A 21,035-nucleotide genomic window follows, 5' to 3' on the forward strand; every position below is an offset into this window, starting at 1 on the left:
CCCATCTCCTTACATGCGAGCATGACAGGATCAACCATCACGGGACGTTATGCTAAGCATATCGAAGTGGGGACAAAAAGCCGATCTTACACACTCCGGGTTTCACCTTATTTTCGCTCTACTAGGTATAATATCGATAGCGAGGGGGGAGGAAGATCCCTTCTACTATGTAAGCGGTCCAGTGACCAGTCCCCGGAATCTCTCAGTCCCGAAGAGAGCATAAAACTCGCTGTTATTGGTGCACATACCCATCGAGTGATGAGGGGGAAAAAGGGCTCAAGCTCCGACCGCCTCATCCCTCACAACCGTTTCAGATATGGGGGAGGGGGAAAAAAAAAGAAAGAAGCAGGACGATGCCGAGATGTGACCATCCACATGTTGCCCGTGTGTCATTGGAAATCCGAAGCCCGCCGGCCAGGCCGGCATGGATCTACTGGGAGAAGAAAGAATAAGCCAGTTCGTGTATGGTAGGTAGTCCGGCGTCCCCGTGTCAATCGGCACTGAGCGGACGTTTTGGAAATGAGATCGTTCGTGATGTTCCGTCTGAGAATTACTCGACCGAGACGGACAGGGTGAGGAAGCACCGCTCACCAAGCGGGCAAAAGAAAGGAAAAACAGGAGAAAAAAATCCCTGCCAAGCCGCACCGATCGATGGACACTGCTGATACGATATTTCCAATCGAAATCTGCAGTAACGCACGGATCTGATTCTCGTTATGACCAGAGATAAGAGAATCGCGGTCACCCAAAAGAATCATCCTTGCCGTACCTCTCCCATGGTTTACCCAGCGAGAGACCCGGTGGATGACTTCAAATCATGCCCATCGCCACGTACCGCCTCTTTCCAGCATCCAGACCATCGCAACAATAGTGTGATTATGACGGAAATGGACCCCTGCTCAAGGAATGGAAATGTGTGCTGCCAACGAAGAATGTAAAAAGAAAACCAGCAGGGGTATCAAACAGATGGGCCGACCCAGGTTAATCTAAAGGAAGTGCCTATGCTAGAAATGCCGCGCTACATGCCGCATGCTAGGTCGTGATATACGTCAAAGTAGATGGAGAAAGTGAACAAAGTGTGTTGCTTCATGCGGATTTTGTGTCGTGAAATCGCGAAAGTTTGCTGTGAGAATCTGTAGCTTAGTAAAAAATTGGAACACGAATAGAATACGCAATGGGGATGAAGGAGCCCGGCCGGAGAGCGCATCAGCTACGCCTCAGTAGCTAATCAGGTTACCCTCGGTGACAGGCCCCTTCTCCGCCATCGAGCCCCAACGCCTTCGAATGCTGTCCAAAGTGGCACCTCCAGGCGGCACAAGAGACGCCGCAATTGGAGTGGGAGCAGTGGGAGGGACGTGGGCGGCGTCGCCGGCATCGAAGCTGCGCCTCCTGCGCACTGTTCGTGTCTCATCCAGTCGCTTCATAGCCGCAGCTAACCGGCGAATCTTGGGTCGTTTGGCGCTCTCGGCGTTCATCATGACGCCGACCCACTCCAACATTTGATACTCTGCTGCTTCATCCTCTTTCCGACTCTCCACCGTGCTGATGGGAGCAGCACCTTTGAGGGCTTGGGTGCCGTTGTTGATGCCAGAGTTGGTACGGCTCTCACGATGGCCGCTGCTGAGCCCGGAAAGAAGCTTGCGCCAGGACGTGACCCGATCGAGGTTCGCGTGGAATGACTGATCGCGACTGAACTGTGAGCGATAGCCACGGAGATTGGACACCGTCTGGCCCTTCGCAACAGTCAACATCTCCAAAAAGACACAACCCAAGCTGAAAATGTCGGCAGATGTACGGTAGCGATGGCCTTGGCCTTGGCGCGCCGCAACTTCGGGAGCGGCATAGATGTATGCCGCCTCGCTCAGAGGCCTCATGCTGTTGTTGTTGGGAAGAGGCGGGTAGCTGCGTGGCGAGCCACGGGGCGAGATGCTCAGACCGTCGGTCGAAATGCCGAACGCAGAGAACAGGATCCTTGGCCCGTCCAACAGGATCTTGTTGGGTCGAATTGCTTGATGCATCATGTCCATGTTGTTGATGTAAGCGAGCGCCTGTGTGAGATCATTGATCCACGCCAGAAGAAGGCCAGGCCGGGCTCCCGCCATCGGATGGCGCAGGTATTCATCCAGCGCGAGCTGTGCTGGCATCGTCACCAAGCCAACCGTGGCGCCCTGAGCGTACGAGCACACAACCTTGGCGACGTTCGGGTGCTCCAGTGTCTTGAGCTTCTGGATCTGGCTGAGTAGACCAAGCTTCTCGGCGTGGCGTTCAAATGTGAAACACTTCCGGACATAGACACGGCCGTTGTCGTCGCCCATCCAGCGCACCTTGTCTACAGCCTTCTTCTCCGATCCGAGGTGGGTTATGACACTGACTTGCTTCAGAGGAACAAAGTCACGCGGGTGGTAGTCCGTATGCTGGCCGTTCTGCGGAAGTTCTCGGGTCAAGACGCGCCACTGGTTCTCCACGACCTTCTTTGGATTAGTAGCGATGCCCTCGAGATCTGCCTCCTGAAATGGAAGTTTGGAGTCCTCCAGCCAGTAGAAGCTAGCACGTCTCCAAGCGGCGATGTCATCGCACATCAAGAACAGCAGAGCAGTCCTGGAATTGCCCAAGGCCCACGTGTAGGCCCGTTGACCAGTGGTTCGCTCCCAGCCCTGGCGGCTTATGAGCGTGGGTGACTCCCGGTGAACATACTGCTTCTCCAACGCCGGGGTGATGGTGGCGTTGAAGAGAGGAGCAAGACTGACACCCTGGCCGATGCTTTCCCGGAAAGGGTTGGGGGTAGGCGTAGGCATGGGCACCAGGTCCGAAGACTTCTTCTGCTGCTGTCTTGCGTCGTCGGTTGGAGAACTGGGAGCGGGCGAGCCCATGGTGATGAAGGACGGCTTGGCCCCGCTTAGCGGCTGAGGGGCAACCGGAGTGGCGCAGCGGCTGGTGGTGGGGGTGACGTTGCAGCTCAAGGACGGCGGGGTCGGGCATGGCAGGATGCGTGGCGGGGAGCCACAGGAGCTCGCGCTGTCGGGCGAGACGACGCTGACGCTGCTGGCCCATGGGTTCTTGCTGGTGGGGGTCATGCTGCGGCTGGCCGACGACGTCGAGGACGAAGCACTCGGCGAGGGAGGCGAGCGTGCGGGCCAGTCCCACGGGCGGTCGTCGCGGAAATTCGAGACGGACATTGTCTGATGCAGAAACGGGTGCTTGGATGCAGAGGCGGGCGCGGGGGCGGACCAGCCCGCGAGGAACGGTGAAGCCTGCATTGCTGTGGCGGGGCGTGAAGCGAGGCTAGTAGGCGGAGAGGCGGAGACACGACCGGACGGGCCAGGAAGAGGGTCTGGGAGGACAAGTCACCTAGACGCCGGTTTACACGGCGGGTGCAACGGAGGCCAAGGACATGACGGGAGAGAGGGAGGCGAGGGCGCGCGTGAGGAGTCGGGGTGGTGAAGATGTAGTCCCGGGGTGTCGTGCCCTGGGGCGCTGATTGCGCCTGGCCGGGGCGATGCGCTGGCAGCCGCCGTCTGCAACGGTGCTTGGGCTGTGAGGTTGGCGAGTTGGGCGAGGACGCGACGGGCACGACTTGCGACCCGACATGCACTGTTACGTGTCTCACGCGAACTCGCCGCCGGGCAGCGACACCTCGCAAACGAGCGCCGCGCCGCCCTCAGCTGATGCCATGCGTCCGCGGTGCAGCGCTGTGCATCGCAGCGCGCTGTGGGTGGAGGAGCGGCGGCGAGATGCAGCATCGACGCGGCGGGAGGGTGTAGTGCGGCGTGCGGCCGACCGAGGGCTCTGCGGGCGCGCGCAGGGCGTCGCAGGGGTGGGGGATCCAGATGGCGCTCAGATGCTCAGATGCTGCGCGCAGTCCACCGCTTACCTCCACCCCACGCCAGGCACGCGGGCGCTGGCGGCGCCACGAGGCCGTCGTTGAGCCGCAGCCGCTGGCCTGGCATCCGCCCGCCGCCCGCCGCCACCCAGCGGCTTGCACGGCCTTGGGCGCAGGGTTGCGACAGTGCTGAAGCTCGTTGGCGCCGCTCACACGCCCCGGCCGCCGCCCCGCCTGCCCGCGCTGATTGGCCCGCGCCGCAGCCGAGCCCCAGCTGTCGCAGCCAGCGCTTCGGTGCCGCCCTGCTCCTCCACATCGACTGGCCTGTGTCTAATTTGGGCCAGATAAGGCCCGCAAATCGACAAGGCCGCTGCCCGGCACAGGCCGAAGCTTAATTGGATCAGCGCCGCGCCCCCTGCCATCGACATCTCGTCCGCACCGCGTCGCAGCTCGAGTGTCAACCGCTCCTCCACCAAGACACCTCGACGGCGCCTGTCACGCCATGATGGCTCCTGTGTCTTGAGTTCCTCTCACCACAGTTTGATCCCGCCTGGCCGTCGCATCCTGTCATTGTCATGCTCTCATGCGCTCATGCGGCTTCTTCTTGGCTCCTTCTCCATCCTAACATCCTCGCCACCGCTCCTTCTCTTCTGCCGCCACCCGGGTAAGCTGCTGGACAGCCTTTCGTTGTTTTCTCGTCCCTTGTAATACCTACACCACGGCCACGCTCTTTTCTCCGCCCGCCACGTAATTCAATCCAGTCAGGCTGCTGGACAGTTCAACATGCGACTTTCCTCGGGCCTCGTCGCTGGCCTTCTAGTAATCGGACAAGCCGCTGATGTCGCTGCAAAGAGTATCGGAGGCCATTTTCTTCATGCGCTCCATCGTCGCGCGCACAGCTACGAGGATACGATGATGAGGCAGGCCCACGACCTCTTCAACCACCTCGAGGCCCGCCAGGATGACGCAACATCGGACCCAAGCAGCGTCACGACAACGCCGGCCGCCAACGGCACTGTCGACTCGGACGAATGGAACTCGCAAACCAAGGCATCATGCGACGGTGCCATGGCCCGGCTGGCCTCGAAGCCGGACAATCCGAGCGGGCTGGCTGTCTGCTACAACATCCCCTTCTTCAACAACCAGACGGGCGTTTTCCAGGCAGAGCTCCGCATGTACAACATGACACCACCCTTCGACCCGTGGACGGGTGTGACGGCCGCAGACATCAGCATGACACTGTCTTACACGAGCGCCACGGTGCAAGCTTCCAACAGCTCAGACTCCCCGTCGAAAAGAGACCTGGATTCGACCTTGGCATCGCCGCCAATCAAGTTGCGCGAGATTGAAGCTAGGGAGGGGAGCACACTTGCCAGTCGCCAGTCCGATTCCAACGGTCCGCGGGCGATCAAGGTGCTCATGTATGTTGGACAGGTCGACCAAAACGCCTTGGACAACACGCAGTCGGCGTACGTTAAACCCCCAACATAATCCACTCGAGATCTGAACTAATGTGATTGCAGTCCGGAAATGCAAGACCTGCTCATGCCGACAGTCCAGCTCTCGGCGCGTTCTCCCCAGGACATGTCTCCGCTCTCCACTAAGCTCTCAGCCACTCAGGCGTCGTTTCTCAACGGTGTCTTCTCCAACAAAGCTGCAGACACCACATCCGGTGCGGACGCCTCTGCTTCCAACGCCGCCAATGCCGTGTCTTTTCTCATCCCGGGTTACCGCTTGGCTCCGTTGGAAGTGCCTGGCCTGACACTGGCCTTTGACCAGCTATTCCCTACGGGTCTGGTTATCACTCTCGTTTGGGCCGTCGCCTTCTTCGGCGTTGTTGGATGGGGCACTTTGGGCAGAATAAGATTCAGGGACCAGTACCGGCGGAGGGTCAACGTGAATAAGGAGTTGTACACGCCCCGCATCTAGACGAAAATGCGGTTATTACGAGGATCATTGTCAGGGAGTTCTGAGCGACTCCTTTTTTTTCACTTGCAAAAGAATAAGAATACCCTGGCGGTTTTCTCAAGAGTTGGCTTCTATGTAGTTAATGTCCGCGTTAAGAGACGGATTTGGTGGCTTTTAGTGGATCTTGGAAGTTCTGATACATGATTGTAATGTAGAGACGGCGTGTTAGGGTAGTTGGAGGACCGATTACTTGAAAAAAAAAATATAAGGTAGTTGCTATAAAAAGAAACGGTGACTCTTCGTGCAGACCTGCTTATGACTCAGCATGTTGAAATGTTATCGTGGGTCGGTTGCTAGCGTTATCGCGCCCTTCACTCCGCGCTAGATTGACAAGTCCGGCTCTGTAGTGCCAGTGACTCAGTCATCACCCAACATACATATTCTCCAGTTGCTCTCTGGAAAGTGGTTACAATCAAATGCTTCAACTGCACTTCTCTTTGCAAGGTTGAAAGCTTTACGTCATCGTTCAATTGCCCCTCGCGTTCTCCGACTCCCCGCGATATCAACCTCCACCGCAACCGTCAATCTTTCACAATGGGCGACAGCACCATCACCACGTCTCAATTCGGCCGCAAGCTGCGCAAGGACTTTCTGTTCGACGACGACTACATCAACATCAACCATGGTCAGTGAGACTCCACACGATTCTCGGTTTGCGCAACCGTTCAACCCCGCACTCTCTCCCTCCTGCAACCGGCAACTCGAGATGATAACCAATGGCACCCAGGCTCCTTCGGCACCTACCCCAAGCCCGTGCAGGATGAGATGCGGCGCTGGCAGTCGCTGGCCGAGGCGCGGCCGGACCAGTTCATCCGGTACGACTACCCGGTGGAGCTGCGCAAGTCGCGGGCGCTGATGGCCGACTACCTGCACGCCCCGGTCGAGACGCTCGTCTTCGTGCCGAACGCGACGACGGGCGTCAACACGGTGCTGCGCAACCTCGTCTTCGCCGACGGCGACGTCATCGTCTACTTCGCCACCATCTACGGCGCCTGCGAGAACACGGTCAAGTACGTGTGCGAGACGACGCCCGCCCGCGCCGCCAAGGTCGAGTACACGTTCCCCGTCGAGGACGACGACCTGGTGCAGCGCTTCCGCGACGTCGTCGACGCCGAGACCAAGGCCGGCCGCCGCGTCAAGGTCGCCATCTTCGACACCGTCGTGTCCATGCCCGGCGTCAGGATGCCGTTTGAAAGGCTGACCGAGGCGTGCCGCGAGCTGGGCGTGCTGAGCCTCGTCGACGGCGCCCACGGCGTCGGCCAAGTCGACCTGAACCTCACCGAGCTGAATCCGGATTTCTTCGTGAGCAACTGCCACAAGTGAGCTTGCCCCCTCTCCCCGTCTCCCCCACATCTGCCCCATTGCCACTCACCTCTTACCCCCCCGCCGCCGTCCCATCCCCTCCCCTCCCCTCCCCCCTATCCACCCACCCACTAACCTTTCCTCCCCCCGCTCCTCCCAGATGGCTCCTCACCCCCCGCGCCTGCGCCATCTTCCACGTCCCCCTCCGCAACCAACCCCTCATGCGCTCCACCCTCCCCACCTCCCACGGCTTCCGCCCTCTCCCGGACCCCACCAGCACCGACCCCTACATCAACCCGCTCCCGCCAAGCGTCTCCGAATCCGACTTCGTCGCCAACTTCGCCTTCACCGGCTCGGGCGACTGCACGCCCTTCCTCTGCGTCGGCGCCGCCCTCGCCTACCGCGCCTCCCTCGGCGGCGAGGCCGGCATCCGGCATTACTGCGAGGGGCTCGCGCGCGAGGGGGGGCAGCGCGCGGCAAAGATCCTCGGGACGGAGGTGTTGGATAACGCGACGCGCACCATGGGCGCCTGCTTTTTTGCCAACGTCCGGCTGCCGCTGTCGCTTGCCAAGTGCGAGGACGTTGCCAAGGCGAGGGCGAAGGCGCGTGGGGGGGATGTCGTCCTGGCTGAGGCGGAGGTGTTGGCGCGGGTGAAGAATTGGGCGGCCGGGGTGATGGTGAGGGAGTATGGCGGGTTTCAGGCGTTGATTGAGTATGGTGGGGGGTGGTGGTCGCGGTTGAGCGCCATGGTGTATTTGGAGGTGGCGGACTTTGAGTGGGCGGCTGGGGTGCTGAAGGAGGTTTGTGAGAGGGCGGAGAGGGGGGAGTGGTTGGATTGATTGGGGGTGGTGTTGTGGTTGATAGAGATAGAGAGAGAGAGAGAGAGAGCAGGAGGGGGTGGAGGGAAGGGCGAATGGTAGGAGAATTGTAATGGAAGAGATGGTTTTTTTCTTTCCTTTATCGTTGAAGTTGCAAAAGTGGTTGCATGACTGGATACGACGAAGGGCATAGCGATTACTTCAAAGCACGTAGGTAGGGACGTAGGGTTTAGAAAAAGAAAGTAGAAAAGAGTTCTCGCACATGTTAGCGGTGAAGAGGTCGTCCCGTTATCTCTCCATGACCTGTGTGCATGACGTGCAACCCAGGGACCTATTGCGTGCCCCCAACACCCTACCTACTCGACGTGACTACACACGAATAGCCGCCGTGACCTTGTTTGAACGGAAAGTGCCGGTCGTAGGTAACGTCTTCTGATCTTCCGTCTTTTCTTTTTCTTGACTCGACGGATACTTGCTCCGACTAATGATTTCTAATATTGGATTTTCTTTTATCTCCGTCGCTTGAAGCACCTGGATAGTCTCAGACTTCTGACACCACCAGTCAGACCTCAGGCCAAACAGCTTGCTCGTCTCGAAGAATTATAAGTTAGAGAACCTTAAAGATGACGATGCCCGAAACCCTGACCCCAAGCGATTGTCTGTCCCGACTCAACCCCAGGGCCATGCTGTGCGTCCCCATCCAAGCTAATTGCGCCATGGTTGAATGCGCACCCCGGTCGATAATCTTCTTTGATTGTACATACATGGCTGTGGCCTATTTTCGTAATCCGGTCTGCTTGTCCGTCTAATCTTCGCCCACATAGCCAATGGCGAGTCTGCTCAAGTGACGAGTAAAGGGTATCAACCGCAGACACCCGCGAAAACATAAAACAAAAAAAAATCAAACGCAAACGATCCAATCGGTGGAACGAAGAAACGCCTTGATGCATCCAGTTGCCTTCTAGTAACATGGCAAGTCCAACAACCGACACTTAGATCAAAATACACGCCATGGTCGCCCGAATGATTCGTTGGGCTCGCAGTTCGTAGTGTTGGTTCCACCGGTGAGAGATGATGTCGAGTAAAAGGCCTCTAGGACCCGTAGTCGACCGGCCAGGAAATATAATTTCCGAAACTCGATGACAGCCTCCAGGCGTTTTGATGCATGGCGAAGCCGGCTCCAACTAAGAGCGAGACGATTCGATAGTTGTAAGGCTGTGCGGAACGAAGCTGACCCTCCAGTGGCCGATTTGTGAGAAGCAAAGTTTGTGAGTTCCGTCCTTCTACTTTGATGTCGGCGCAGGCTCGGTATCCCTCCAAGGGTTCGAGTCATAGATGTCAAGCAGGCTATGGCACAAATTAGCAGAAGCTTCTCGACTAATGAAACCTCGACTAGCATGATGCTGGGATGCATCTGGGAAAGGTTGGGAAGGCAAAACTTACGCATAAGTCTCAAACGGAATCCCGCGCGGCTTCCCATAATCTTCAGAGAGCTCCGGCTCGAAACTAACGTCTCTCCACATACGGAACAGCTTGCGCCAGTAGCAAGCTTGGGCGGCGGGCGTGAGATACTTGTCGCGGAACATAGCGACGCTGTTGTCGGCGATGCGCTCGGCTTCGTCAGGGTGATCCATGTAGTACTCCACCTTCTCGCCGAGGTCTGAGAAGTCGAATTTCACCGGGATGTAGTTCATCGCCGGACCTTGATCGATGAGGAGTTTGTGATGCGGCTCAATCCAGTGCATCTGCGGGATGATGGGCACGCTGTGGCAGTTTTGGAGATATTTGAGGCGGCCAGAGTAGGAGCGCCCTAAAGGAACACGTTAGTCTGTCTGGGTTGAAAGTCGAGTGTAGTGAGTCGGCAACTAACCTTCAGTATGCAGCACATACTGCCATTGGCAGTGATCCGGCATAATCACGAATTTCTCTTCAACGTCCGGGTCGTTCCAGTCCAGCGCCACAATGTCGCTCCATGACTTCTGGCCCCATTGCTTGATCAGCTGCTTGCGTTGATCCGTCATAGCAGCTCCTCTCCAAACGACCTTGGGCTTCTTCTCGCTGAAAGCCTGCGTCTTCTCACGGACGCCCATCTGATTCCGTACGTCTTGGTAAGCGCCGACAGGATCCGTGGGCCACGACCAGTACCCAAAATCAGGCATCAGCCACACATCCGGCCACTCGGGTTGGCGAGTGAAGCCCCAGATGATGTGATCGTAATCCTGCTTGATGTCGCTGTAGACCCAGTCGTCGACGGAGAAGGCGAATTCAATGTTGGGGAGCGGGCCGTTGTAGGAGGTGATGGCACGGTGCATGTTGTGGAGGACGGCGAGGGTGCGTTCGCGGTAGTCGCGGCGGTGGGTGGTCCCCCTCGTCTCGAGAATGTAGAGCTGCAGCACGGTCAGAGCGGAGCTTCATGAGCGAGTAGTGTGCAATGGCACGCACCTGGTGGTCGTAGATCATGCATCGCGTGATGGCGTCATCGCGCCAGGTGATGTCCAGGTCCTCCTTGGTGACATTGCCCTTGTTGCGACGGACTCTGGCGGCGTTCTCAAGCTCGATCCAGAGGTTGGGGAAGGTCCAGTCGCACTGCTCCTCGTTGAGGCCGTAGTTGCGGGCGTCGCGGGCGGGATGGAATCGCCACCCCTCGGGAGTGGGGGTCTCCTCGAAGGAGGAGGAGAGCGGGATGGCGACGGACTGGTTCTCGTAGATGTCGTAGGGGAACAGCTCGTCCTGGGTGGTGGGCAGCTGGGGGACGGCATCCTCGACTTGCAGGGAGAAGCGGAGCAGGAAAATGGTGAAGAAGACGCAGAACGCGGCGGCCAGCAGCATGCGGTGGAAGGTAGTTAACATTGTGGGATCCTGGACGTCGCCGCTGCCAGAGCGACGGAGAAGGTAAGCGTTGCAGGCGCAAGGAGCGACGGATGGGTGTCGTGAATGAACGAGAGGCGGAGGGAAAGAGGGCTTTGGGGCGTGAAACGCGCCGGGGGGCGGTCGGGGGGGTCACGCTGGCGGTGGCAGTGGGCAGGCAGCGGGCCTGATCAGTGCAGGTTGGGTGTTTCGCGGGTTGATCGCCTGGGGCGGATCGCTGCTAAACTCAGCACTTGGGACAGGGTTCTGGTGTCGCAAGGGCTGGCCATCCTCATCTGCGGCGCGCCATCCGCTTTCATCTCGCGGCGGCCCTGCGGCCCAGCGCCGGAGAAGCGTGTTCCGTTTGCACCGCCGTGCCGCTGCTGCTGGGCGTCATCAAGCTCCTGCCGTGCGGGCGGGCAGCTGCGGGCTCCGGGCATGCTTGGAATTCTGCAGGCCACAGGCCACAGGCTCCCAGGCCCTGGCCAAGCCGCTGCAGGGGCTGGCGCTATCGAAAGGGCCGGCGCAGGGGCTGCGCCCTGGGCTCGCTTGTCGGCGGCCAGCCTGCCATGCTCGCGGCTCAAGCGAGGCCACAGGCGGACGGAGACGAGCATGGCGAGAGGCGGTCGAGTGGCGTGGGTTGCAAGGCGTGCAGCGGCAACGCAACGGCGGAACGACGTCGGCGGCTCTCAGCATTCGGGGTTTGCAGCAGCTGCGGCGGCCAGCCTGCGAGCGTCGGCATGCCGCTGGGTTGCGGCCAGCCAGCGGCCAACCAGCGGGCTCCAGCTCAGCGCCGACCCCTTTCCCGTATGGCCTGGACGTCCGCAAGTGGGGCTTGTTGTGCCACAGCCCAGCGTTGGAGGCTGGGCATTGGTGCTGGCAAGACGCAGGCACACAGGCACGCAGCGGCACCCCCGGAAGGGGAGCGGAAGGGGCAGCTCGGAACCGATAAGATAGCCTACCGATGACGCACCCGCCAGCGACTCGAAACACCCGCAATGATAATCCCTCGCCTCGCCGTCCGCACAAACACTCGGATGCCACAGATACATCGTAGCCATACAGCCCTGCAGAATCGTGCAGGTGCTCACCCTCTTCCTCGCTCGCTCTCTGTCGACATGTCTCATCCTCCCTGACGGCCTCTGTACGGCCCAGTCGGATTTTTTCTGGGAGAAAACAGTGGTGCAACGCTACCGCGAAGAACAGCAAGGGAGGAAACTTGTGCGCCGCCATACCGATTCTCAACTGTCGTGAGTGCAACCAACCGAACTTGATCCAATCCGTTCAGAATCTGCTGGTCAGACGCCGCGAACAGGCCTGGGGCGTCGGTGATGACTGCACGAAAAACAAGGAGGAAGTGTACTGGCAGTGCCTTCTTGCAGACCACGAAACGTGCATCGGAAACGAAGACCAGCCTAACAGTCGCTATTCCGGCTACAAGAATGGCGCCAAGGTTGACCGCGACACCCCTTCGTACATACGTCTCCGCTGCCGCTACTTTGACCGTGACACCCCTTCGTACGTCTCCGCTGCCGCTACTCAAGACCTCGATCCACTCTTGACCTCCCCCACTCTGCTACCATCACATTCACCTCCGAATCAACATCGTCTGCAGCTACGTCGGGCTCTACGATGGCGTCGGTGTCTTCTACCGCCGGTCCCTTGTCCAAGTCTTTGTCGTTGAGCTCCAGAGCAATCGCCGGCATCGCTTTGGGTGCTGCTGCTGGTATCTTGGTATGCGCAGCAGCCTTTTGGCTGTGAAGAAGCAAGCGTTGGCGCGCATTCAAGCGGCAGTCAGCTGCACAGCCACCCGCAGTCTCACCACCGATCCAAGGAGCCTTCGGAGCCGAGTTACCTGGAGATGAGACATACAACAACGTACCGCGAGCTGAACTTCCTGAGTCGCAAGTGTTTGAACTGGACGGTCAGAATTATCAAAAGACCGAGCTGCTGAGTGATGCGAACAGGACAAGCTTATCAAAAAATAGAACGATCCAAAAAGGCCAATTAGTAAGGAGCACGCAGTAAGATAAACCACTGGATCATTGAAAGCGGTCACGCGAAGCTTTGAAGAATTCGAAGTGCATCTTCTTGTACGATGCCGTCCACCTGTAATGGTCATAAAATACGGCGGACGGTGGTCATCAGATTTCATCGACCATGTAGTCGCAAAATTCAACAAAGCTTTAGAAGGCACTTATCTCACCTGCTTCCTGCCCATCCTACTCTTGCTGGCTGAAAACAATCAGTTGGATGCAAAGAGACATGACAAGCCAGAACTTCTCGGACCAGGCGCCTCCATCTCCGCTTTCGAGGCTCCTTTCGGCATCGCAGCTCCGATCCCGAGGCCTGCGCTGACGACGTGCACACGATTGGGTACATACTTGGGCGAATCCTACCTACACCGACGTGCGCCACGCCGCAGTAAACCATCGACTCTATTCCTTGCTTCCACCCCAAAACCACCACCACCACCACCACCAAAAATGCCTCCCCCTCCCCCTCCCCCCCGCCAAACCCACACCCACACCCTCGCCCTCATAACCATCGGCCAATCCCCCCGCCACGACTACGCCCCGGACCTCCCCCGCCTCCTCCCCCGCAACACGCGCCTCGTCCAGCACGGCGCCCTCGACGCCCTCTCCCTCGCCGACGTGCGCGCCACGCTCTCTCCTCCTCCACCGGAAGCACCCAGCAACGACGACGACGACGACGACGGTGACGACAGTGACGACGACGAGCCGACCCAGATCCTCGTCTCCCGCATGCGCGACGGGACGGAGGTCAAGATGGATGCGGGGCGTTTGAAGCCGCTGGTGGAGGCGTGCGTGAGGGGGGTTGCTGCTGGTGCTTCTGCTGCTGCTAGGGCGAGGGCGAGGGCGAGGGCGAAGACGGATGATGATGGCGATGACGACGACGAAAACGACGCATCCGTCGACGCCATACTCCTCCTCTGCACGGGGGACGTGCCGCGATTCGACGACGACGACGGCGGCCGCGGCCTGGGTGTGCCGGTCATCGCGCCGCAGGAGGCGGTGCGGCGGTTTTTGGAGGAAAGAGGAGGAAGAGGAAGAAGAGGACGAAGAGGAGGAGGATCATTGCGCGACGTCGACGCGGATGATGCAGGGACGGGCAGGGAAAGCGACAGCGAAAGCAACAACAGCAACAACAGCAACAGGACCAGAACGACGGCCAAAATCCGACAGCCCCCGCGGCTGATCCTCGTGAGCCCGGAGGAGCGGCAGGTGGCGGCGGCGCGCAGGCGGTGGGACGGCGTGGGCGGGTGCGAGGTCGTCGGGGGGAAGGCGGCGACGCCGTACGGGGAGGCGAGCGAGGGGGAGGTGAGGGAGGTGGCGGGGTGGGTGAAGGAGCTGGTTGGTGGTGGTGGTGGGGAAGTGCTGGTGTATATGGATTGCATGGGGTATACGTTGGGGCATAAGAGGATTGTGGAGGAGGTGGTCGGGGCGGGGGCGGGGGCGGGGGTCGAGGTGGTGGTGCCGAGGGAGGTGGTGTTTCGGGCGGTGGGGGCGTTGTTTGGGGAGGAGATGTGAGGCTCGATGGGAGGTGGTGGTGGTGGTCAAGCAGGTTTGATTCTTCTAAGCTTTGCGAGAAGGGGAAGGAGAGGTCGTCTAACATTAGGTCATTCCAGTAAACATTATGCTGTGTTTCCGACAATATCCGCATCATTGCCGTCGATATGATGCCGGCCACCCTTTGTTTGTCATTCACTCTTTGCTGGTCACTGTCTCCCTTGGTTCCTTCTCCACTTGCGGACTACGCCCCTGGATCTCTTCCAGTCCCTCCGTTGTTGAGATGACGCTCAATGCAGCGGCTTCCTTTGGCGTGAAGGTGCCGTAAACATCGACCTCATCGTACTCGCCGCATCCTGGGTACGGGAAGATCTTGTTCAGAACGAAGAAAAGGGTACCACTGATGAAGAAGCCTAGTGGAGAAGCGGTCAGCGAGTAGTCAAAAGCAGCATCAACTAAATGGACTCACCGATCAGGAATGCCATGTAGTACAGTTCATACAACGCTCTCGGGGCATCCTCCTTCTCCTGCACGGTCACGACCAAGCCACCGACCGTAGGAGCCCAGCCGGCCAGCCAGCACGGGAGCACACGCCAGTTGAAGCCCTTGGTGAACCAGTAATCGGTATCGCGTGTGCGGTACAAGTGTGTGAGCTTGACGCGGCCGCGGCGCAGGAGGTAGAAGTCGGACACCATGACGCCCATGATGGGCGAGAGGAAGACGGAGAAGGAGCTGAGGACGGAGACGAAGGTGGCGGCTTTGTTGATGAGCTGCCACGGCTGGACGACCCACACGGCAACGAACGTGACGATGGCGCCGCGGCGGATGTCGACGTAGCGCGGAAACAAGCCCGCGAGGTCGATGCCGCCCGCGACGGCGTTGCCGCACACGTTCTCGAACATGCCCGTCAGCGCGAAGCCGGCGGCCAGGAAGAAGACGCCGGCGCGCGCCTTGCTGGAGCCGTGGCCGGAGTCCATCATGCGCATGAGGAGGTCGGGAGGGTTCCAGAAGACTTCGCCGTAGAGCTTTTGGCAGGCGCTCGTGACGACGAGGCCGACGAGGCTGACGAGCGTGCCGGTGATCCAGGCGGATGTGATGGTGCCGGCGACGTAGTGCTTCGGGCCGCGGGCGTAGCGGGAGAAGTCGGAGCCGTTGGTGATGCCGGCGGCGATGCCTCCGATCATCTGGTTGATGCCTCGCATCATGAGCCACGAAGTGTTCCAGGATGAGGCGGCAGGAATGGTTTGTCCCTGGCTCCAGAGGGGGCCGACGCCCTTGGCGGCAGACAGAGACCAGATGAGCATGCAGATCATTCCGAGGCCGCAGTAGATGGAAGTGATCTGGAAGGGCAGCTTGAAGCGCTCTGGACGCACGAGCAGGAAGGGGAAGGAGAGACACCAAAACACGATGAAGCCGACGAACTGGTAGGTGGTTGTAGGCATGGACGAGGGCAGAGTGTTGTGCATTGCAGCAAACGAGGGCCAGATGGCGGCGATGCAAACACTTGATACTTGTCAGCCGAAGCATTGCAAGAGGGGTGTTGACGGTGACTTACGCAGTCAGCCTCCCTCCGTTCCAGCACTGAACAGCACACCAGATGAAGTTCAGCAGGATACGTTGGAGAAGCGGGATGTAGCTTCCACGCAAGCCCCAGGTGTATCTGTTTTGGATTGTAAAGCCGATGTGCCACCTCAGGCCGCACCAAGCCACCAAGGTGGAGAAGAAGCAGATCAGGGCCCTTCCAACGACGATGACACACAAAGACTGGGGAACAGACAAGCCATAGGCTGGGGAAAGGAGGGTCAGTCCAACGCTTTCAGGGCGAATGGCACATGGACTTACTCAGGAAAGTGTTGGGGCTCTGCCAATTGGAGACGTTCAGACTGTTGATGGTCCAGTAACCGAAGAAATGGAACCAACCCCACGTTCTCCGAGACGGCGGGAGTGGGATGAGATCCCTGTTCGACCACGAGTTGGCCTCTTCATGCTCTTCGTCGTTGCCATGAAGCTTCAGTTTATCTTTGAGCTGGCGACGGCGCAGCGCAGTAGCCATGGAGGGCAGTGTTGGGTGCTGGGGGCATGCGAGAGCTGGTCGGGACTGGAGACTGGGCTGCAAGCGGGTTTTACATGGTCGGCAGTTGTGATAAGCTTGGGGTTCGGTGGTGTGTGGCAAACGTAACCGTCGCTGATCTCCACGTGCAGGGGGCCCAGATGTCTGATTGCAGCGCTCTTATCTCGAGGGAGAGGGAACGAGAGTTCGATGCGGGAGGGTCCATGGGGAGATGAGTGCGATGCCGAGCCGGAACAGCAGACGGAGCGCCGACTAGGTACCCCTCGTCGACAGAGCACAATCATGCTTGGTACGGCAGTACAACGATGCCTCTCATGTCCTCAGCTCCTGGTTCGCGGCACCTGGGTCGGCTCTCACACCTGCGGCAGGCTGACTCGGCGCATGGAAGGTCCATCCGCTCACTGACGAGGAGATCGGATTAACGCAGGCGGTGACAGCCGAAGGATTGTGTTGCTGGTGATAACGAGCTGCGCGCCCCGGTCGGCGGAGAAGGAGCCGATCACGTCCGATCGCGGTGCACGACCGCTCCTTTCAAAACACCATCCGCCTCCATCTGAATCATAGGTAGCACTCTGTGTGGCCCGTCGCAACAATCACCAGCCTCCCCTGGCCTCCTCTATCGCCACGTCCTCGAGCTTCTCCACGCGGTTGCTACTTCTCCGGGTAAGCCAAACGCGCCAAGGCCGGGACTGGACGTTTCAAAATGGCCGTCAAGAGGTTGCGAATCGGCGTCGACGTCGGAGGGTCAGTGGTCTCCTTCGAGCTGGCGGCTGTTCTGACTTCTAGTCCGACAGCACCAACACAGATGGCGTCATCCTCGACCCTCTCCGTGCCTCCGAGCCCGACAAGGGAATCCTAGCCTGGTAAGCACAGGTGGAAAACGAACTTGATATGCCACAAACTCACTTGGGAGAAGGCACAAAGCTCCCACGACGACCAATCCAAGCCTCGGAATCAGAGATGCCCTCGTTTCCATGTTCGAGCAGTCCAAAATAAACCCGGACGAGGTGGCTAGCGTCACCATTGGAACCACGGTATTTACTTCTCCTTACTGGACTCGTGACTCTTCTCCTGACCACACCCAGCACTTTGTAAACGCTGTAATCGAGCGCGATGCTGCACGTCTCTCCCGGGTTGCCGTGATCCGTCTCTCAGGCCCGTTCGGCAAGCACGCCCCGCCCTGCATCGACTGGCCAACAGACCTCCGCTCGCTCGTCTTGGGCCATCACGCCCAAGTCAAGGGCGGTCTCGAGGTCGACGGCCGACCGATTTCCGACATCGACGAGCAAGAACTGGCATCCGTCTGCGCCGACATCGCTGCCGTCTCCCACCCCCGGTCCATCGCTGCCGTCGTCATCAACGGCGTCTTCTCGCCCATCGACAACGATGACCCCACCCGCAACCAGGAAGCCCGCGCCGCCGCCATCGCCCGCCGCTGCTTGCCCCCAGCCGTTGACGTCGTGTGCGCCCGCGAAGTCGTTCCGCAGCTGGGCTTCCTCGAGCGCGAGAATGGCGCCGTCTTGAACGCCGCAATCCTGGCCTTCGCCCGCCGCACCATCCGCTCCTTCCGTGAACCTGTGCGCAAGCTGGGGCTGCGGTGTCCGGTCTTCATCACTCAGAACGATGGCACCATTCTGAGCGGCGAGGCAGCTGCGAGGTTGCCCATCAGGACGTTCAGCAGCGGACCGACCAACAGCATGCGGGGCGCTGCCTTCTTGGTGGCGGGCGACGGCGGGGGTGAGCAGAGCAAGAAAGAGCCAATGATGGTGGTGGATGTGGGCGGGACTACGACGGACGTGGGCTTACTGCTGGCCAACGGCTTCCCTAGGCAAGCTGCCGCCTTCAGCGAATTTGCGGGCGTGAGGATGAACTTCTCGTGTCCAGACGTCAAGAGGTGATTTCATATTTCTTTCATTCTTGTCATGCGTCTCGTATTTCTCTAAGGCCCTTTTCTCTTCTGCTTGGTCGTTGCCGTCATGAAATACCCTCTTCCAAAACGCGGCTTTCCTCCCTTCCTTCCCCTATGTAATAGGTCCCAACTTCTCCTACCATCCCTTGATTGTCTCTTCCCCCTATCTGCTATCTTTCACCCACTATATAACCCGTCACCCGCGACACCCCAAAGCCATCCGGCCCATCATCCCGCAAACCCTCGCACCCCCCAACTAACCAACCCAACCCCCTCCAGCATCGGCCTCGGCGGCGGCTCCATCGTCCGCCGCTCCCCCACCAACGCCAACACCCTAACAGTCGGCCCCGACAGCGTCGGCTACGCGATCCAAACCTCAGCCCTCTGCTTCGGCGGCACCGTCCCCACCGCCACCGACTACACGCTGGCCGCCAACCCCACCCTCTCCCTCTCTTCGGCCTGCACGCACGCCGCCGCCGCCCGCGCAGCCATCCCCCCCGCCGCCGCCTCGTCCTTCACCGCCGCCGTCCGCCGCAAGCTCGAAGCCATCATCGACACGATGAAGACGAGCCCCGCTGCCATCCCCGTCGTCCTCGTCGGCGGCGGCGCCGTCATCGCGCCCGAGAGCCTGAGGGGCGCGGCGCGCGTGGTGAGGCCGCGGCACGCGGGCGTCGCGAACGCGGTGGGGGCGGCGATGGCGGGCGTCAGCGCGGTCGTGGACGCGGTGCGGAGCACGGCTGCGGATGCGGCGGCGGCCGGGGGGAAGAAGAAGGGGGCGAGGGAGTGGGTGGCGGAGCTGGAGGCCGAGGCGGTGGAGAGGGCCGTGAGGGCGGGGGCGAGGAGGGACGGGTGCAGGGTCGTGGAGGTGGATGTGTTGCCGTTGCAGTATGTGGCGGATTTGAGCCGGTTCGTCGTGAGGGCGGCGGGGGAGTTTGATTACGGGAGGGGGGAGGAGGAGGGGATTGAGGGGGTGGGTGGTGAGGGTGAGGGTGAGGGTGTTGTTGTTGAGCGGGATGGGGTGGAGGATGTGGACGAGGACGACGGGAGCTTGATGGAGGAGTATGGGAAGGGGAAGGGCGGGGTCGGGGATGGGGATGGGGTGGTGAAGGAGAGGGAAGTGGCAGAGCAGGCTGATCGGGATTTCGATTTTGAGGCGTACAGACCGAAGGTGGAGGACAGGGTGTGGTACATTTCCGAGACGGACCTGGCGTGGATCTCGACGGGTTGCTACATCCTGGGCACCGGCGGCGGCGGCAGTCCCTACTCGAGTATGCTACGCCTGCGCACAATGTTGCGCAACGGCGCTGTCGTCAAGGTCGTCAGCCCGACGGATTTGAAGGACGACGATCGCGTGGGTTGTGGTGGAGGAGCGGGCTCGCCGACTGTCGGCATCGAGAAGCTCGCGGGTGACGAGTGAGTTATCCCACTGCATACAGCACGAGATACGGGGGACATCATTAACTGGACGACCGCAGAATGATGGAGGCCCAGGAGGAGCTGTACGGCCTTGTGAAGGACAAAGCCACGCACATGATCGCCCTCGAAATCGGCGGCGGCAACGGCTTGCAGGGCATGATCCTGGGCGCGAGCACCAACATGGACATCCCCACCGTCGACGGCGACTGGATGGGCAGAGCGTACCCGACCAAATGGCAGACGACGCCCGTCGTCTTTGCGGAGAGGAAGACGGTCTGGTCTCCGACCACCATGTGCGACGGGAATGGGAATGTCGTGGTGAGTAGTGGTACATACAAACAGCGGCTTTCTGCGACCTGCCCCAGAGATCCACCGCGTGCTTCAAAGAGCTAGATCTGGAGACTTATTGCGCGCCGCAGTTCATGACCAAGGCCACGAGCGACGAGACGGTGGAGCGAGTCTTCCGTGCCGGACTCTCCGAGCTTGGCTCACATGTCGGTTGCGCCGAGGGACCGGTCACAGGCGGTAAGTCTACTACCGAACTCTGCGATGGGAGGTCGAAGCAGTGATCGGGGGCAACAACAACAAGAGCTGGCGCTAACGTGTGAACTCGACTCCGCGCAGCCGAGACGAAGCGGTGGGTGGTCGAGCACACCATCTCGCTCTCCTGGCGCATCGGCCGCGCCGTCCACAAGGCCCGGCACTCCAACCGCATCGACACGGTCGCCGAGTCCATCGTCGCCGAGGTGGGCGGCAGCGGTGCCGCAAAGGTCCTGTTCAAGGGCAAGATCGTCGGCGTCGAGCGCACGCTGCGCAACGGGCACGTCTACGGCGAGGTCGTCATCGAGGCCACCAGGAACAGCACCGCCGAAGAGGACGATGACGACGAGGTGAAGAAGGAGGGGGAGGAGCGCTTCGAAGGCACGGTCCGGATCCCGTTCAAGAACGAGAACATCGCGGCGTTCAAAGTCGTAGAGGAGGAGGAGGAGGAGCACGGCGGCCGCCGCCGCTCTGAGGAGACCTTGGCCATCGTGCCCGATCTCATTTCTTGCATCGATGCGCAGAACGGCGAGGCCATCGGCACGCCCGAGTACCGCTACGGCTTGCTGGTCGTCGTGCTGGGCATCACCGCGTCCGACCGGTGGACGTCGACGCCGAGGGGCGTGGAGCTGGGCGGGCCGAAGGCGTTTGGGTTGGATGATTTGGTGTACAAGCCTATTGGGAGGTTTGAGAAACCGAGGAGTGTGATTGAAGAGTACGGGCAGTGAAAGGGAGGGGGGGAGGAGAGGGTCTGATAACGACTTGTAAATAACAGCTCCCCGAACACGAGGTCCGCGCGCCAGTCCAAGGGTTC

General features: G+C 60.0%; 7 protein-coding genes across 7 annotated transcripts; 4 read left to right on the forward strand and 3 right to left on the reverse strand.

Moving 5' to 3' along the window:
- Positions 1–1,217: 1,217 nt before the first annotated feature.
- On the reverse strand, positions 1,218–3,257 carry BKCO1_420001 (platelet glycoprotein ib alpha chain; the record flags this gene model as incomplete). Its single annotated transcript, XM_020275863.1, has 1 exon — positions 1,218–3,257. One exon carries the CDS (start codon positions 3,255–3,257, stop codon positions 1,218–1,220), a length of 2,040 nt encoding a protein of 679 aa, XP_020128258.1.
- Positions 3,258–4,603: 1,346 nt separating this feature from the next.
- Positions 4,604–5,749, forward strand: BKCO1_420002 (uncharacterized protein; the record flags this gene model as incomplete). Its single annotated transcript, XM_020275874.1, has 2 exons — positions 4,604–5,289; positions 5,344–5,749. The coding sequence occupies 2 exons, from the start codon at positions 4,604–4,606 to the stop codon at positions 5,747–5,749; spliced, it is 1,092 nt and encodes a 363-aa protein (XP_020128261.1).
- Positions 5,750–6,322: 573 nt separating this feature from the next.
- On the forward strand, positions 6,323–7,929 carry BKCO1_420003 (aminotransferase family protein; the record flags this gene model as incomplete). The annotated part of the gene is made up of 3 exons (XM_020275885.1): positions 6,323–6,413; positions 6,516–7,107; positions 7,251–7,929. The coding sequence occupies 3 exons, from the start codon at positions 6,323–6,325 to the stop codon at positions 7,927–7,929; spliced, it is 1,362 nt and encodes a 453-aa protein (XP_020128262.1).
- Positions 7,930–9,191: 1,262 nt separating this feature from the next.
- Positions 9,192–10,758, reverse strand: BKCO1_420004 (uncharacterized protein; the record flags this gene model as incomplete). Its single annotated transcript, XM_020275896.1, has 4 exons — positions 9,192–9,255; positions 9,352–9,718; positions 9,779–10,295; positions 10,351–10,758. The coding sequence occupies 4 exons, from the start codon at positions 10,756–10,758 to the stop codon at positions 9,192–9,194; spliced, it is 1,356 nt and encodes a 451-aa protein (XP_020128263.1).
- A 2,111-nt stretch (positions 10,759–12,869) lies between these two features.
- BKCO1_420005 (uncharacterized protein) lies at positions 12,870–14,306 on the forward strand (the record flags this gene model as incomplete). The annotated part of the gene is made up of 1 exon (XM_020275907.1): positions 12,870–14,306. The coding sequence occupies one exon, from the start codon at positions 12,870–12,872 to the stop codon at positions 14,304–14,306; it is 1,437 nt and encodes a 478-aa protein (XP_020128264.1).
- A 174-nt stretch (positions 14,307–14,480) lies between these two features.
- Positions 14,481–16,338, reverse strand: BKCO1_420006 (ncs1 nucleoside transporter family protein; the record flags this gene model as incomplete). The annotated part of the gene is made up of 4 exons (XM_020275918.1): positions 14,481–14,698; positions 14,755–15,788; positions 15,841–16,072; positions 16,128–16,338. 4 exons carry the CDS (start codon positions 16,336–16,338, stop codon positions 14,481–14,483), a joined length of 1,695 nt encoding a protein of 564 aa, XP_020128265.1.
- A 721-nt stretch (positions 16,339–17,059) lies between these two features.
- BKCO1_420007 (hydantoinase protein) lies at positions 17,060–20,949 on the forward strand (the record flags this gene model as incomplete). The annotated part of the gene is made up of 8 exons (XM_020275929.1): positions 17,060–17,100; positions 17,151–17,219; positions 17,273–17,390; positions 17,442–18,250; positions 18,545–19,678; positions 19,741–19,999; positions 20,101–20,206; positions 20,306–20,949. 8 exons carry the CDS (start codon positions 17,060–17,062, stop codon positions 20,947–20,949), a joined length of 3,180 nt encoding a protein of 1,059 aa, XP_020128259.1.
- Between the last annotated feature and the right edge of the window lie 86 nt (positions 20,950–21,035).

Source organism: Diplodia corticola (assembly GCF_001883845.1).
Source record: "Diplodia corticola strain CBS 112549 chromosome Unknown scaffold42, whole genome shotgun sequence".
NCBI lineage: Eukaryota > Fungi > Ascomycota > Dothideomycetes > Botryosphaeriales > Botryosphaeriaceae > Diplodia > Diplodia corticola.